Source organism: Aplysia californica, unplaced genomic scaffold, assembly GCF_000002075.1.
Source record: "Aplysia californica isolate F4 #8 unplaced genomic scaffold, AplCal3.0 scaffold00376, whole genome shotgun sequence".
NCBI lineage: Eukaryota > Metazoa > Mollusca > Gastropoda > Aplysiida > Aplysiidae > Aplysia > Aplysia californica.
Window position 1 is genome coordinate 153,161 of NW_004797646.1, and position 17,784 is coordinate 170,944.

The 17,784-nt window shown below is 40.5% G+C and overlaps 1 protein-coding gene across 1 annotated transcript in view; it reads right to left on the minus strand.

The window, feature by feature from the left end:
• Window positions 1-7,539: 7,539 nt before the first annotated feature.
• Window positions 7,540-17,784, minus strand: part of LOC101846438 (endothelial differentiation-related factor 1) — a 12,955-nt gene continuing 2,710 nt past the window's right edge. Inside the window, exons 2-5 of the mRNA XM_005103510.3 lie at window positions 17,584-17,635; window positions 16,141-16,301; window positions 13,466-13,559; window positions 7,540-8,945 (exon numbers count right to left, since the gene is read on the minus strand). Coding sequence (XP_005103567.1) covers window positions 8,896-8,945; window positions 13,466-13,559; window positions 16,141-16,301; window positions 17,584-17,635 — 357 coding nt within the window. The 3' untranslated portion in view covers window positions 7,540-8,895. The remainder of the gene's footprint in view (window positions 8,946-13,465; window positions 13,560-16,140; window positions 16,302-17,583; window positions 17,636-17,784) is intronic.

Sequence of the window (17,784 nt, forward strand, 5' to 3'; positions counted from 1 at the left end):
GATGCGGGTACATTGATTGTACTTTTATGACTCAGTACAGTGGAACTCGGATTCAACGAGGTCGCCGGGCCTGACCTAAAATCTCGTTGAATCCGAGTGTTCGTTATAGCAAACATGAGGTTTTGTTTAGATAATTACGGGCACTGGGCAAGTAATGTATAAAGAGAAGTCACAAGTAGTGCCTGAAATGCCTGCATAGTATGAGCTGTGTAAAAAAAGACCCTATTCGTTCAAATGCACACGCCTGTGTCATCTCGATTGTTTACCAAAAAGTTGTGTTGCTGTGTAGAGCCTAGCATGCGGCAACTTTTGATTCCATAGACCAGCACACAATTCATTATGTAGATATCTACGTCAAGACTAGGTTATTGTAATAATGATCAGTTGCCGAGGTGGAAAAAAGACTGACGCGTTTGTATCTGCGACGTTCAACGCCCGGACCGCTAGTGCCCCCTCCCCCCCAGACACGTACACACAGCCACGCGTGTGCAAGCCGCCCATCCGACCCCGACACATGCTAGAGTAGACACGTGCGTGTGCTAACAACGCGTGTGTTGGTATGAAAAAAGGCCGCTGATTGGTCGCATGCTGTAGGCTAAGTGAATAATGGTTCATGATGCAGGTGCAATGGATGGTTTCTGGGAATAGATAAAGTTTGTTCTGGAAGAAAAATGAGCGAAGCCATGTCTGCGGGGGCTGTTCACCCTGGAAGCGATCTCGTTGAATCCGAGCTCGCTGATTTAAGTGCTCGTTGAATCCAGGTTATTTTTATTGATTTTAACGAAGAAAAAAAAATGAGGAATCTGTCTCATCTCGTTGAATCCGAGTTCCACTGTACTCTGCTGTATGATCAAATGTATGTGGAGGTGGAGGTGGGAGCAAACTTGTGGAAATGCGGTTATATGACCTTATGGAGTTGTGAGGCCATAAGACAGTTAGTTACCAAAAAAAAAAAAAAATGAACTAAAAAAGAAAACTTGTGGAACCGGAAATGGTGAGCAAGGAGCTGACACAGGTTTTGCCCTCCCTCCACACTCCACCCCAGAATGAGACACTGAAGAAAGTGCTTATTTTCTACTGCTACATTCAGTTTCATTTATTCATCTTGAAAAGTCACTTGTTAGTTTCAGGATTCAATATATAAGGCAGCATCCACTCTACCCACCTGCAAAAAGGATTTTTTGGGGGTACATATTGTTAACCAAAAATAGATTAACAGTGAAGCCAGCTTAAAAAGAACATGATTTAATCTGAAAACAGCTGTTCACCGAAAGAACATAGAATCCCAGATTTTTTTTCTCTTCTATTTGAAAAATTTCAGAAGAAAATCCAATGGTCCAATAGATTTCGATATATATAAATGGACTTCACTGTATTTTAAAGATAAAATTCTATGCATACACCACATGGACTCCAGGCTTATTTTAAGGAAGAAAAATGTTTATGATTATGTTATTCAGATACATGCTCCTGAACCTCGGCAGATTTCTGAGTGATGAATTAGCACCGTCATCACCAGCTGTGCAGAAGTTTCCTTGAGTTAGAACTGCTTTTGACCTCTGGTGAAAATTTTACTTTGTTGTTAAAATTGAAAACCTTGTCTCTAAATCTATCAAAATCATGAGTACCGGTAGTTGTTAATTAAAAAATTTTTTTTTTGCTCAATTCCTGTTTAAATTGGCCATTTTTAATGTTTGCATTTTATACTTGTTGAATTTGAATTGAGACATGGATACCAACCTGAAATAGGAACAGAAAGTTTTTGAGCTCTACTTCTTGAGTTTGTTTGATGGACAAAGCAAGTAAAGTGAACATGTACATGTACTATGTACTACTATCTAGGCTAACCAGGAATAGTTTTCTTTCTTTAGGGAGACGGAGACTTTCAGCCTCTGTGAAACCAGGCACTTGTCTCATAGTATTTTCTGAAACTCTGAGGTTATAGCTGTAGGCTACATGATGTACAGTCATGGAGAAGATGTCCAAGGTTGGTAAGACAACCTCACAGACAGAATTCATGTTCTTTAGTTTTCTTCAACTGGTAATGTCGAATGAAAATTTATATGACTTATAATCGTATTGATTTGCCTTAGACTCCGATTCACTCATATATTAAGATGACAATGTACACTTTATAGCACCAGACTCTCCCTCCCCCCCCCCATCCCCACTTTCAGCCTGAGTCTCAGACAGGGTTTGTGATCGTATAGTTTTTCTCCAGCTGACAAGTGTCCAATGTAATTCATTATTTATGACTGTTCATTGACTTGCCATAGATACCTACTCAGCTCTTTATAATGCACATATTGTAACATAGGCTCGTTCATAAAAATGTACATATGTATACCCTTTATAGTATAGTGCCAGCTATTTTGTCTACTTACTTTCACTTTGTCTCTGTCTCAGGCTTTCACCCTTATTAAGACTAGTGTGGGTTTTTAAAAAAAGATTTTGTAATAGTGAAGTATTGGTATTTTACAATACACCACTTCATATAGGCCTACCTTTTGCATTTTTATACATTATAATGACTCTGTCCAAGAAGACCATCTGTCTATGATGATCAGTTTTCTATCTGACAATAGGTGGTCTTAATGGACAAATTCGACTGTAATTTTTAGGTTTCAGTAATATTTTTGTATTACTCTTCGTGAGCATTGTGTTTTTGTATGAATGAGACTGCAGAAGTTCAGTGCTTTTATTGTCTGTGGTATCAATCTCTTGTTGTGAAAGGTTTTTTTCTAAAAAGAAGAGAACCTTGTGGTCGTATGAAAGGTTTAGATAGAACTACCATATATATGTTCTGTTATATTTACATTCTGGCTCAAATGACAGGAACATGAAAAACTGGAAATCACAGATAGCTTGTACAATTTGTCTTTCTCCTTCAGATGTCTCTTTTATTTTTTATCTCTTTTTTCAAATTATGGATGAGTCAAGTGTCAGTCAGTCCCCGGCGTGTTTGAGTTGTCTATGCCCGACTGTGTATTATATTGTTGTGGTTCTCCGAAGGACTTCAGTGTTAATCCCTTGATACGGAACAACTTAGATCATGACAGACGCAGTTTTAGAACAGCAGTCACAGAGGGTTGCAAATCATATGATGCTTCACAAATTAGAAATGCTTAATTAACAAGAGAGAAGCCAGCAAGCAGTGCATACCCACAAGTGGAAATGAAGTTTTCAAATGCTCAAAATGTGGCAAACTTTTCTCTGCTAGAAATGGTACGGTATTATTGGCCATAGCAGAAGCCACAAGTTATCTTAATAATCCTCATCTATTATCTATTATTTCTCTTTCAGCAAAAAATACAGTGGAAACCATATATAACGCCCGGTAATAACAGGGATTAAAAAAATCCCCGTTTTTTCCTACTCTTTGTCACTATTAAAAGTTATCGACAATAACAGGGCCTCATCGGAGCCCAACCGGTTATAGCAGGGACAAAGGCTCGTTAACAATGTGTAAAAAGTAAGAGAGAGAGAGAATAACGCAGTGATGGAGCAAGCCCACGCAAGACATGCCACTGCGAGCATACGCAGCGTGTGAAACGAGAGAGGGCTGCGGTGTGCTGTAGACCTCGATCTGGCCCGAAACCTAGCAACACGCACGTGTAATGTGTCACCAACGATGTCAAGTGCAAGAGAAAATGCCTTTCAATTAACAAAAAAATACAAAATAATCCAGGCTGACAAAAAGCAAGCTCCATTGGCAGAGATTTGTTGTCAGTTCGACATTCCACAAGGATCGATTCACACCATTATCATTATATCAAGGATAGAGAGAAGATCTGGATCGAAAGAAGATGAGACTACCCGAAGCAGATGCTGTGGACCAAGCTCTTCTGATGTGGTTTAAGGAGGCAAGGAGAAAGTGAGTGCCAAAACCCCTGTTTGTGGGTACTTGTGGCAAGGGAAACTACCCATGAATAAGTACAGCTGGATTAGTCCACAAATGCTTACTTTCCTTGCATTTCTGATTTAACAGGGATCGGATATAACAGGACTTTTTCTCTACTCCCACCATCCCTGTTATATCAGGTTTCCACTGTATTCTCCTCTGCAGAGGTGTATTGGTCATTATGTTGATAGATGAACTAGTGTCATTTCGGTTCACATGTTATATTATTACAATTGTTATCATTATTACAGTCTTGTGACAGTTATTAACAGATTTTGACTGAACCGTGAACCCCTCGGGCATTGATGGATGTTGATGAAGTGATTCAGTTCTGTTGAATTTGAATACCAGTGTTGAATATTTCCAGTCAACGAATTATTTTATACAATTTGAATAAACAGAACCTCAGAACCTACATTATCTAAAAACTTGTCGCTTGTCTGTATGAAACCACGCCCCAGTCTGTAGTCTGTGATGAGTTAGTGTCCCTCGTACTGGTCAGCAGTTTGTATCGTCTTTTGTCTCAGTGTGTTGACTTGTGTTTCCCTGCTGCCATAAGCTGACAAACCACCTTTTTTTCATTTTTGATTCCCCTTTTTTATTTGCTAAATCCAAAGCCTGATCAGTTACCCTACTTGTGCAGAGAAAATGGAAGTGAAACTATGGGGACTAGTTTTTTTATAAATTAGAATTCAAATTTTCTAAATGGTTGTGCTATGAAGAATCTGTGACTAAAAAAAGGGGCATTTGGTCAGCGTACGGCAGCCCGGCTCTACAGAGCCATCATTTTGTCTTGGAGCGCTTCTCCCCATTTCTTTGTGTTGGGGTTTTGTTACAAATTACAAACATAAAGAGGGATCGAGCCCAGGTCTCCTTTTACTTTTATGACAAAAGAAGGTTGGAGAGTTCATATACATAATTTGTGCAAATTTACAACTCAGTGTGTAATTGAGGGAGTCATACTCTGACACAGAGCAGTCTTCAATAGATTTTTATAGAAGTCGAGATTGATCAGATTAAAGGAGGTAAGGGTTATCTGGTTTCAGAGTTCTAATTAGCCTGAAAATGGCCTCCAAAGTTTGGTGACTTCGAAAGTCCTTGGAAACTGTAAAATTTCCATTTTTTTGTGCCTTTTATTATCAAAGTTTTTCAGTGAAAGTAAAGACACAGAGAAATGTGCTTTTAAATGGAGATAAAAGATGTTGAGCAAAAAAAATAATGATTCCATAAAAATTGCCAAACAGGAAGAGAAATGCTGTTTTCTTCAGTTTAATTATTATGATGAGGGCCTGATTTCACCACGGTGCCTCACGTATAACCAGTTCATTGTGTTCTGACAAAAAGAAAATCTCTCTCTAAATATTTATCTCATTCATTTAAAAACAGAATTGACTTCAGGCGACATTTGAATTAATTAAAAGATTCGATTTCTCTTTTACTACTGGGCAAAGCATTCCAGATCTAAGGGCCTTGATATTCAGATGCTCTTTCACCCATTCTTTCAAGTTTCATAGATGGTAAAAGAAATATTTTCTTTTTGTCAGCTGATGACCTTAAATTGCACGTTCAAAGCATTTGTGGGAACCATCATTAACACTTTGTCAATGTACATGAACAATGGAATTCTCTTGATGGATATCTTTGATTTTGATAATTTCACTTTTAACCTATCCTGTTGACCTCTAGAAAGGATGGTTGTTAACGCTACACAGTAGAATGTGGCTATAGCGGGACTTTTAGTTCCAGAAGAAAAATCCTTCTGTAGGCAAGCTCCCGCCATAGGAATGCAAAGGGGAAATGCTGAAAAATCACACACTACACGGTCTCCTCTTCTTTTACTGTCTTTTTGGCCTTGCTTAGGCCTAGGACTATGGCACATCACGCAACGCATCTCTCCGCACCATCTGTCTCTGCTGCGTGCCCCACCTCACTCATCACTTGACTGGCCAATCACAACGCCGTACAGCTGATTCCCTGTGTGAAGCCCACCTAGAGCCCTACACTCCCTTCCCTCCAGCTAGAGCTCGCTCGATCTCTCCCGAGTTCGGGCCTTTCCTTGCCCCTTTAAACCCAAGTCAAGTCCAAGTACAGGTAATTGAGAGGATTCCGGTAAGGTCCTGCTATAGTCATGTTCTACTTCTACTGTATCCCTTTTAACTAAATGATCTAATTGTTTGAGAGAAGAGAAGCCTGTGAACACTATAAAGATCATTTAGTGCTGTGAAAAAGTAAGACAGATGAGACGGAAACAACCAAGGAAAAGAAAAAAAAAGTAGGACCCACCAGTGACACCCTCCAACCACCCACAAAGTCACCTAAACGTAAGGTAGGACTTCTACTAATACATGTATCCACCTTCAGTATGACCATGCAAAGTGGGTGGAGAACCTTGGAATTGTAAACTTCACAGAAAGTACAGGGATTAGAACCTGTCTCCCATAACTTATTCTTTTTTTATTTGGTTAAAGTTAATGGCCATTGCAACACAATATTAGGTGCTATAATATGTACCGAAGTTCAGAGGTGTTACAAGAGAGTAACAAACAGTCAACACAAGAAAGAAGGAGAAGAGATGAGGACCCCCTTTAAGCAAATGAAAGAAATGAGTGTCAGTGTAAGTGTTTTAATTTTTTAAAGAGTAGCTCCACAAGGGATTGACATTATTTTTGTTTTTACAGAAGTGCTGACGACGATCATGCTGAGGATGATGAAAAGCGTGATGCAAAGTGGGGTCCGAGTCATGTCTTGTCCACGGCTGTGTAGCCTAGATATTATCGATCTGTTTGTGACAAATAAATAAACAACAAATAAATAAACAATGAATAAATAAACCATGTATGTCTTTTCGGGTCATTTAGTGTCTTTTCGTGTCTTTTCGGCTGTCTTTTCGGGTCTCCTCGGTATAAATAAGTGCCACTTATCTCCCCTCCTTCTATTTGTGTTTGTTAATGTTACCATCTTGTAACATCTCTAATCTTCTGCACTTATATGACCTTATTGTGTTGCAGGTGCCGTTGAACTCTTACTAAAATTAAATATTCAACCCTGAACCACGTGACCATATGTCAGAGTGTTCGAATTGAAGTAACAGGAAGCATCACGCACATCATTCAGTACAAACAAAAACAAAAGAGGGACAACAAGGAACAATCAGTTGGATTTTCTTTCTTTTTCTTGTAATAGTTTTACGCCACTTGCAACACAAATAAGACATACAAGTGTTGAAAATCAGAGGTCTTATTAAAAAGAGTCCTATACAATGAAAAGGAGGAGCTACTTATGAGGATGGTAGATGTTCAAAAGGCAAGGAGAAAACCAAACCAGAGCATCCACCAACCATCCACGAACAATCAGTGTGTGAATGTGACACATCACAGTGCAACACACAAAGTGACAAAAGGTCAGCCAGTTGTGTTAGCTTTATGAAGAGTTAAACAGCACTTGCAAAATAAATATATGTCAAATAAGAGCCGAAAATTAGTGAAGTGTTACTAGAGAGTAACATACACTAAAAAGGGAGAGATAATATAAGGAAAATAGATGTCCTACAGGAAAAAAGAGCAAATCACACCAGAGCACCCGCCAAACAACCCACAATCCATACATGTAGGGAGTACAACAAGAGACAAAGACGATTGTTGAGTTTAAAAACGCTTTATTTCTCAGTGTGCCAACAATATCTGAACGGATGAAGCAGAAGTCTCAAAGGAGGGAGGGGATTGATGAGTCTGTGATGAACGATAACCTGTAGAGTGGAATGAACTGAGACAGAGACAGAAGTAGAACAGCGGCAGGAGAGGAGGAGAGGGAGGGGGTGGGGCAAGCACTGACTTCACACTGGCAACTTGTGAGGATAAAACTACAAAAAAATTAAAACTAATTTCCATCAAAGGAAAACAAAAACCCTGGAAGAGAGAAGAATACTTCTATCCTTGTGCCAGATCTTGGCACAGCTTAGCAAAACAACAACAGGAACACAGCAGACCGCAGCTAACAGTTGCCTCCACAGCCACTTGTTCGATTCTCTCATTTTTTATTTTACTTTGTACCAGATCTTTACATGGTGAACTTTGCCTAAGCTGTTCAATTAAGAACATTTGATCTCAGAAAGTACACACCTCTCTTACCAAAGAAAGCAATTGATCTATGAGCTGTGAGCTCATAACCCTGGAGAACCTCTCATACAGACTAACATCACAGTGCTTTCCAGATACTCAAACACAGCCTACAGTACACACACACATTAGCAAACGTTGTATCAAAAACTTTTGAGTATTTTCACGGACTTTGCAAAAGTCAATACATTTTCACTATAAAGATACCGTACTCATAAACATGGTTACAGCAGGACTTCTATCCTAAATGAGACCACAATTATGAGTATAGACGAAGTTGGGGCGGGGGCGCAGAGAGGCAGAAATCGGAAGACTCAAAGACACAACTTGCTATTTAGGACTGCATATAAAAACTAGACTAGCACCAGGCCCTGCCATATTTGTTTGCACCAAAACAGTTTATATGACTTTGGAGGCAACTGTCAGCTTAAAAAAAAGCGAGCCCCAAAACCACTGTCAGCTAACAGCCTGACAGAAAGAGAAACACGACCCCAAGAGAGCTTGAATGAACCAATCCTCACAGTCTGACCGGTTGCAACAAAGACGAGAAAAACTAACTCGTTTGAGGAAGACAAGTTGCCGGAGAGCCTGTACCTGTCCAACGCCCACCTCCTCAGAGCTGTGCAAGCCCCCGCCAGTCGACCCAGAGGGCTGTGTCAGGACACACGGAGTGGGTGATGAGAACAATGAACAGAAAGGCATATAGAATAGATGAACGCAGGCCACCTGGCCACGAATGACTGGCCGCATCCTCGGAGTATGCAAACAATGAAACGCCTGCGGGCTGTGTCCGGAGCGAGAGCGTATCCTCCCCACCATGTGGGACGTACTACTATGGCAGTGAGGGCATGCAGGCCAGCTGTACAGGTGGACGTCATTCTACTTCTTTCCCAACGGCTGGCCTTTGTCCTTTCCACGCAGTTTCATGCCTGAGGAGCAGAACATAATTTATCTAGAACCAAACATGACATCACAGAGGACTACAATGGAGAACAAAATTATTTTTCCTCATAGAATAAGTTATAAGCTTTACTCTGAAAATTAGAAAACCCATACACGAATTGCTCACTTAAGTTGCTGCTGCCACCAAAGGCATATGCTTCATATCATTAGAGTAAAGACAATAATCCATCAACTCACTTCAGACGGTTCCCGCAACAGTTGCGTGACCATCGCTGCCACGCTCGCGACAGTTTCCACAGGCCCTGCGTGATCAACTATGGAATTTTTTTTCCGCTATACAAATCACGCACGAGTCGGGTGATCCGTCTCGTGCCCTTGTTTGGCCAGTCTTGAGCTACTAAGACTTATATTCGTATCTCTGAGGCCGATAAGTTATCGAGAGCCAAATAAAAGGGACCAGAGTCAGCCGGAGTAGCGGAAAAACGAAACAAAGCATCCACAAAGTATGCAGAGTAGTGTTGTTGTGAAAATGGAAGAAAGAAATATTCACCGCGTATGATGATGGTTTTGGTTTGGAAACTGATCTAGAAGGTTATGATAGTGAAAGGGATCCAGAATATAATCCAGAAAAATAGTGGAAAGAGTAGTGGTAGAACTACATTTCAATCAAGAACTGATGACAATAATGGAGATGGAGAGATCGATCATACCGGGCTCAGTGGCAGTGACCTAGCCCCATCCAGTGGTCGGGATTCCAGATCTAGTACCAGAACTATAAGCACAACATCGAGATCTTTACTCACTCAAGCAAAACTGATTGAGAAAAACTTACTATTTTTATATTTGTTCAAATGTTTATTGGGACCATCATTGGAAATTTCATATGAAGGGGGAAAAATTGTGGGGAAAAAAAAACCCCTAATAAAGATAATAAAGTTCTGTTTTTTGCCCTTTGTTCACTGCATGTTAAACAACTGTGTGTTCAAATTTACTTAACTCATTCTCTGCCCATTATTGATATATTGACAGCACGACCGCACCATTTGCGCTCATTGCTGATACATCGGCACAGGCTATACTCAAACTTTGTTTATTTCGTAAATGCTCGATCCACAATTTTAAGTTCTGATATAAATAAATCTCAAAAGTAGAAATTTTCTGCGCTGAAATATAGTGTCTATAACTACGTAAGTGGGTGGAAAGTTGAACTTGTAGGTATTTTGTGTGGTGTGTTTGGGAAACCAAAACATGAAAGACGACCACACAAATTTTTAGTTCTAGTTTCTGGGCCTGGTAGCAAATTACCCCATAGGCCTATAACTTGTAAAACAGACCAGGGGATTTTTCTTTGGTAAACTTGAGGACAGAGATACTTAGCTTAAGATTCTGATTCGGGTGATGATTGAATCGAGAGTGAGAAGCATGATAAGAAAGACATAATTCGTAGATCTAAATCTACAGTGGCAGCAAAGAGGATAGTTGAAGACAAGGGAGTGAGTGGATATGCTGGAAAAAGATTAAGAACTCTTCGGGGGGATATCCATTTTAACCCTCATCTTGCGGGGGCCGGGTTTATGTCGCCCGATAAGCCTATTTCGGCACCTCGCCTGCGTTCTGGTCCCGAGTCAGTCTAGCCCCTGGCTCAGCGCACGCGCACCGAGAGCATCATCTCACGTGAAATTCGGGTCCCGAGTCGGATCCCCATTCACGCAGGTCAAGTGTGCGCGCGTCAGTCTGCTTGAGTTTGTGTGCGTTTGTGGCCTTCTTCTAGAACCGCCTGCGTTGGTTCGTAATCGAGGCATACGTCTCATTCAAAACAAGCCAAGTTGGAAGCTCTAGATTTCGGCCAATGAAATTATAGAAGAAATTGACCCACTTAGACATGAGGAGCTCAAAAGGATAGTCAGGAAACAAGACTTCCATTTTTCTATACAAAATCTTTCAAAGGAGCTTGATTTTGTATGAAATGATACTACCTGATAAAAAATAAGTTTGTTTGATGGAATACCATTGTGCAGGTACAAACTGCAATTTGAGTGCAAAACATTTGGAAATTGACCTATATTAACCGCTTTCGAACCTCAGGTCATTCATAACAACAAGAGCGTCTAGAAAGGTTATTCGAATACTCGTAAAATATCCTATCAGCTCATGTGTTTGTAACACTTTATAAATAGAAAGCTATAAAAGATAGAGCGTTATTTTCATCATGGAATAACACACTACCCCGTGTCCCACGGTATTCATGGCGAAAACACATGTTTCCCCGCGCGTGCGCAGTACATCAACAGTACACACTGAGTGACCCCGGCGGCCTGCCTGGAAAGTCTGATGTAATCAGTTGCTGATAAGATTTGCATCTCAGGACAGATGCAGGACAAGAGTTAAATTCGAAAAATGCATCAGGCTGTACTTCGTTCAAGACAGATATATATATCAGCTGCACCGCTGTTCACTTTTCAAAGTACCTTATCAAATGGCTCGTCTCAGCTTCATGCGAGGTTATCATGTAACATTTCACGTATATTTTTAAAAAAATAAAAAAACCTTGAGAAAAAAAATTCATTAACAAAGTGCGAGATAAAAAGTCCTTCACTTTCCAAAATGACAAAGTGCCCCTTTATCATTAAGTCACGGACAAAGCCATAAACTTATGAAACTGCTAATCCAAAAAATGTAGAGAGGTTATGATAGCCTCTCCTATGATCACCAATAGAGTAGAATAAGAGTACTAGACTTTCTTGCCCTGCCAAACCTGTTAGGGGAAGTACCCACACAAACACTAAAGTAACTCAAGTAGTTTTGTAACTTAGAGTAGGTACCACAGACTGAAATTTCAAAGTCCTCTGATTTCATAGTTAACTGCACCACCTTATAGAATGTATTATTCTGAGCATTTTGATACCAAATTTATTCATATAGCTTCATTTTAACAAAGTTTATGAACATCTGAAGTTGCAGAAAAATGTTAAATTTTTTAGATTGCGAAATGTCTGAACTTTGAGACGTCAAAACATTCTTGAATTTGAATTGACATTCACAAAAACTCGTAAACACACACCCATGCACATAGAAAACAAGCCCAATTTTTTTTCAGGGGTATCATGTAACCAGAAGATGATAATTTATTGACGTAAACATGGCTTTTTGACCAAATCGGCAAGAAATACAAGGGGAGGTTAAAACCCACCACTCGGGTGAATGGGCTTTCTGCCGATATACAGTTAAACCTGTGTAAGACGGCCGCCCATTGTCAAGGAGAAAAGTGGCCATATAAGACAGGTGGCCGTCTTAGGCAGGACTGATCAAGATGAAGAAAACAAACCATTCCCATCTGAGGTCCCAATCGAAAGTAGCCGCATTATTGTTGTTTTTGTTGTTGGTGGTAGTTTGTATTTTGTGTGTAGTTTTTATTTTGTTGCTGATTTTGCGCAAAGGTGACAATAAAACAAAATGTATCAGACGAGGAAGACTGAGTGCTATGTTAAAACAAAGACATGGGTCGCCACCACTCGTAGAATGAGCAATGCTTCTGTCACAAGTTCATGTTGACGTACTTTGTTGTTACAGACTGGGTAAACAGTGACCACTCATCTCCCTTACGATTTGTATATGAGTTCTGGGCGGGGCTTATGGGTTATGAGGGATCACACACTTACCTCACCAGCAGCTGAAAATTGGTAGCTATTGGTCAACAGTGGAAGGGGCCTATGCAACATGATCAGTAGGAGGGACTACCTAACAACAACGACAGGTGATTGAATTATGACGGCTCGCCCGCAACGCCAGGGGCAAATGCACAATTTATGACTAAACGTAATGGAGTCACTAAGACGGCCGTCTAAGACAGGTGTTATTGCTTGGTGTGATAGGGATTGTGTGTTAAAATTATGTTGGCCGCGACCGCGTAGGAGAGGTGCTCGTTTTACACAGTTAAATTATATAGAAAAAATGCAAGGGGGGAAATGGAAAGTGGCCGTTTGTACAGGTGGCCGTCTTATAGAGGTGGTCGTCTGGGCAGGTTTGACTGTATTTCCATAAGTCAGTCCGATCGCTGGTTCGATAAAAAAACAGCATAGAAAGTTTTCACATGCAAATCTCTTCTATTAATTCTTTAAGGACAGTTTTTAGAAATATATCACCGGAAAGCGCATTTTCTCATCTTGAAATATCGATGAATAAGATTGCAGTATTTAATACCATACGCTCCCCGTTCCTGTTCAACCGAGGTCACTGTAAAAATCAATACACAAAACGCGCAGCCGCTGCAGTGAAAACCTCGAGAGTGTTGTCTTTTATCCCACAAGATTTGGCTTTCAAAAAAATCGTTGATTCAAATAAATAATACCACTAAAAAGAGGAAAAGCTCCTCTTTCTTCTGATATATCAAGTGTCTGTGTGTATGCATGATCACACAGTGTTTTAGGAGGGTAAAAATATGGGTTTTGGTCTCCGTGACAGTGCGCCACGGGGGCGCAAGGCCAGTTTGCGGTACTTACTTAGAGCTTCCAGTGTACTATTTTCTTGTCACTTATCCAGCACTCACCCAAATTTCTCTCCAGCTTGCTCAGAATCTGCTGGTTGGGGATAGCTTTGCCCGCCTCGTAGTCATTGATCACTTGCTGCTTCTCATTGATTTTCTGTGAAAGAAAGAAGTTTTACTTCACTTGCAATACAAATAGGTCATAAAAGCGCTGTAGATTTTTGTTTTGTTTTAGTAGAGGATTTACGGCGCTCGCAACTGCATAAGGTCATATTAACGCCAAGGGGAGGATGTCAATAGAGAAGTCCTTACAGGGAATCAGACTTACTCTGCTCACCTCTCTAGCTTCAAGAAGCACTAAGTCTGCTTCGACTATCAAGGCACCCCGGAAATAGCGGGTCACAAGAGTGTGACAAACATAATAATAATAATAATAAATAGCATTTGCAGCGTATAACCCCGCTCGACAGCAAGCTCTATGCGCTTTACACTATATTATTACCCCAGCAGACCATAGAACACTCAGAAACATTCTCAGCTTCCCGGGAAGCATACAGTGCAAGCAGCAGTTTAAGCGCTCAAACACTAACAAACTGACAAGATCTTTCACTGTCTATAGCTGGGTACCCATTCCCACCTGGGTGAAGTGAGGAAAACTCGTGTAAAGTGCCTTTCCCAAGGACACAACGTTGGGTCCCTGACAGGATTCGAACCCACGACCTTACGGTTGCGAGTCCGAGAGCCTAACCACTAGGCCACCGACGACATACAAAAGAAGTAGATGAAAATGACATTAGTAAGGATTAGGAACGAAAAAGCAGCTGTTCCCTGTTGTAGTTCAGGCACAGTTATAAGCACGACATCGTTGGATCAGCCCATTTAAAATTCTACTGTGTTTAGAACAACAAATGTCCCAAAGACACTTCAGTCAGTAGCACCGCCCTGTGGGGTGCTGAAGATTAAAGGTGAGTAAATAACAAAGAAAAGGAGAAGAGATAAGGACAATAGGTGTGTGATAGGAAATCCATTAACGCCCCAGGAAAGAAGTAAAGATTGAAGAACAAAAGACAAACTCAGTAGGCAGGTCTGATAGTTAATATACCTGACAATAAATAAGAAAGTATTTCCTTTTTAAACAGCTGAGTATGATGACATACATACATATTTCCGGGGTGCCTTGACAGTTGAAGCAGACTTTGTGCTTCTTGAAGCTAGAGAGGTGAGCTGAGTAAGTTCAGACTCTGACCATCAACAACAGGACATACATTATTATGAGGAACAATTGTATCACAGAAAGAAAAAAACATTTTAGTGTTTACTTACAGAGTTGTGTATTACCTCAGAAGGAAGGCTCACAAAACTTTAAAACTCTCGTAGCCTACACTACCAGTTTATTCAATTCACGAGCTCAATCCCCACTGGGGAGATACTGCAAATTTTGCAATGCAGCCTGTTGGCACATACCATTATCATTCACTTGGTTTTTCATGACAGGCTGCCAAGAATCCACATTTAAGGCATCCTTAACTGACAAAAATAGGGCAAAGTACCTTTCCTGAAGATAAAATTTCTTACCCACTATAGCGATTAACTGTGAGTCTCATGTCACAGAGCTAACACAAATCTAGAACTCCATTAAAGATTGGAAATAGAAAGACATAAATAATGAGACAAGCTTTTTCTATCAACCGAATTAAAAAAAACTACATTTCTCATGCGGAAAGCATATTTGTCTCCGCTTAAATGGACGCCATACAAAAACACGCCCCGCCCAAACACACGGGTTTTTTACTATATAATTTAGACGTACAAGCGCACGGTCACTTCTAAATGCACACTTCGATCCACGAAACACGCCAACAGGTAAAGCTTGACAAGGGGACATTTTCGCGGCAGCATACACAGCTAGCATAAGGCAAGCCTAGACAACCAGTGAGACTGGCCCTCGCGCACAACAAAGAGAGTAATGGACACAGGTTTCACACCTAACTTTCAACAGACACATAGGTCTAGGTCTGGTCGGGTGATATGTTGGGGGGTTTTGGACTGAAATGTTTGATTGATCACTCGAAATGCATCTTTGAAAGAAGGTTTCTGACTGGTGTTTGGTTAACTGCATGTAATGTTAAGTTAGACCTAGGTCTATGAAGTGTGCAACACATGTGAATGCTGTAGAACACAAGATAGGCCTCAATAGGATTAAAGATTAGTCAAGTAAGCCTAATCAGTTGAGTTCGAAGAGCTTTTGTTCAACAATCATAAAAGAAAAGTCTCTCAGAATGTAGATCTCCATGATTCTGATGTCACCCATGAATTTACCGTTGGGGGTGGTCGTTTGGATAGCCAGGTGGCAGTGCAGTTGTCCCTATACTATGACCAACACCAATAGTTTCCTCTTATCTATTCTGTTCCCGACTTTTCATGGTGAATGTCATTATATTGAATCTGTCTTCCTGCTCTCCACCCCCCTCCCATTCAACGCCTTTGGTTTTATAACCGCAGTCGAGAAATCCTTCCTCACGTCGTCACATTATAGGCCAAAGTGACCCCCACTCCATAAGGGAGGTCACTAGAACATCAAGGCAATAAGATGATTGCGTCCCTTCGTCCCTTTGCAAAGGTTCGTGTAAACGCATGCTCCGTACAAACACAAGCTAAGGAGCCCGCCCGAGCACCGAAATTTTAGGCGGAGACTACTGTACAGGGACAGTAAAACGTGTCCGGAGAGTCTACGTTACCGTGGCGAGCTCCTTCTGCGTCCAGCCCCTGGCCTGTCGTCCTTGCTGGATCAACTTGCTCACGTCCAGAGTGACGTGCTCGTGGTGAAGTTCCTCCGTCTCCCGGTCCAGCTTGGCCGTGTTCTTGTTGGCTGACAGTTGCTTGTTCTGGCCACCAGCGACTGAACAGACAAAGGGGGTACAACAAAGTCAGTTCAACTTGAAGCCATCATTGGTGTTCGCATGAGCGCTCTAGTGGAAGTCAAGTCAATAATTCTATTCATAAGCCATAGCCATATATATATATATATATATACCACATGACCACACGAATAGAATTTTTGGCTAGAACACTACAACTGCAATGGAAATCTAGGCTAAAAATTCCGTGGAAAACAAAACTTTAAAAAAGAATTGTCTTTATCAGATTTACATCATGAGTACACAGCCCTAGCAGAATATCATGCATGTCAGATTAGGAGAACAGTTTAATAACTGTCTACATTCAACACCAGGAGACAAAGATCAAGTGAAATCTTTCTCACGTCGATGGGATCTAGACAGGCTAAATTTAAGGCAATGCTTTTAATATATAACAAAAAATAAATAATTAAAATTTAGAAAATGATTGTGAATCTTGTCATTTTCAAACATTTTTTAATGTGAGTTTCACACCCCAATCAAAACAATCTAGATCATTTTGGAGGCAGGCTTCAAAACTGCCAGTCAGGCCGGCCCCAACTGAGAGGGATACACAAAGTCCCAGCAGAAAGACTGAGAACGATAAAAATCCTACCCATACAGGAATTGGACCCAGATCTCCTTTGAAGAGCAGCAGAAGGCCTAACCTCTACACTACAGATGCTGGTGAGAATTTTCAATAAAAGAGGAAACCAGTATCTCATCATAACAGACATAATTTTGTAGAAAACTGTCTCACTTCAAACAAGTTAAATATTATTAACTTTCACAGTATTTGAAAAAGACTTCAACCAGAGCCTGGGATTGACAGGGTTATAATACATCACTTCCACTTCTACATATATGACATGTTGTCAGACAGTGACTAGATCTACACGTCTAGCTTTCATATTATTTCTATGACATAATACTTGACCACTAAGAAAAACAGCCTGAAGCTGAAAGATTCCTTCCATTTTGCATATATTCATATTTGTCTTAGGAGGGACATGGACACCAACACTATCATTTAGTGCTGGGCCAAAGGATTACAGTCTGACTGAGACAACATAGGGACCACCACATGAATCTAATAGTAATAGACAGAAAAGGTACACAGAAATTGTAAACTCCTTCCTTATTTCACGAACTTATGATATAATAAAGACCCTTCTGGGGAGTGGCAATTACGGATAGAATCTGTCTCTGAAGACCCCAGGTCTAGAATCAAGTAATAGGATCAGATTTTAAAGAAGGGTTTAAAAAATTAACAAAGATACTCACATTTTTTACTTGTCTCAACATCAGTGCCTGTTCTCATGGCAGAATTGACAGCCTGTGAATACACAATACATTGTCAATGACTGTCAGGGAGATTTCCATATATATGAGCCATTGCCAAAACGTGGGGAAAAACACATACATCTCACATTAGTGTGCATAAAATGTGATGCATTAGTATTTATTCCTCCAAAACTTATAAAT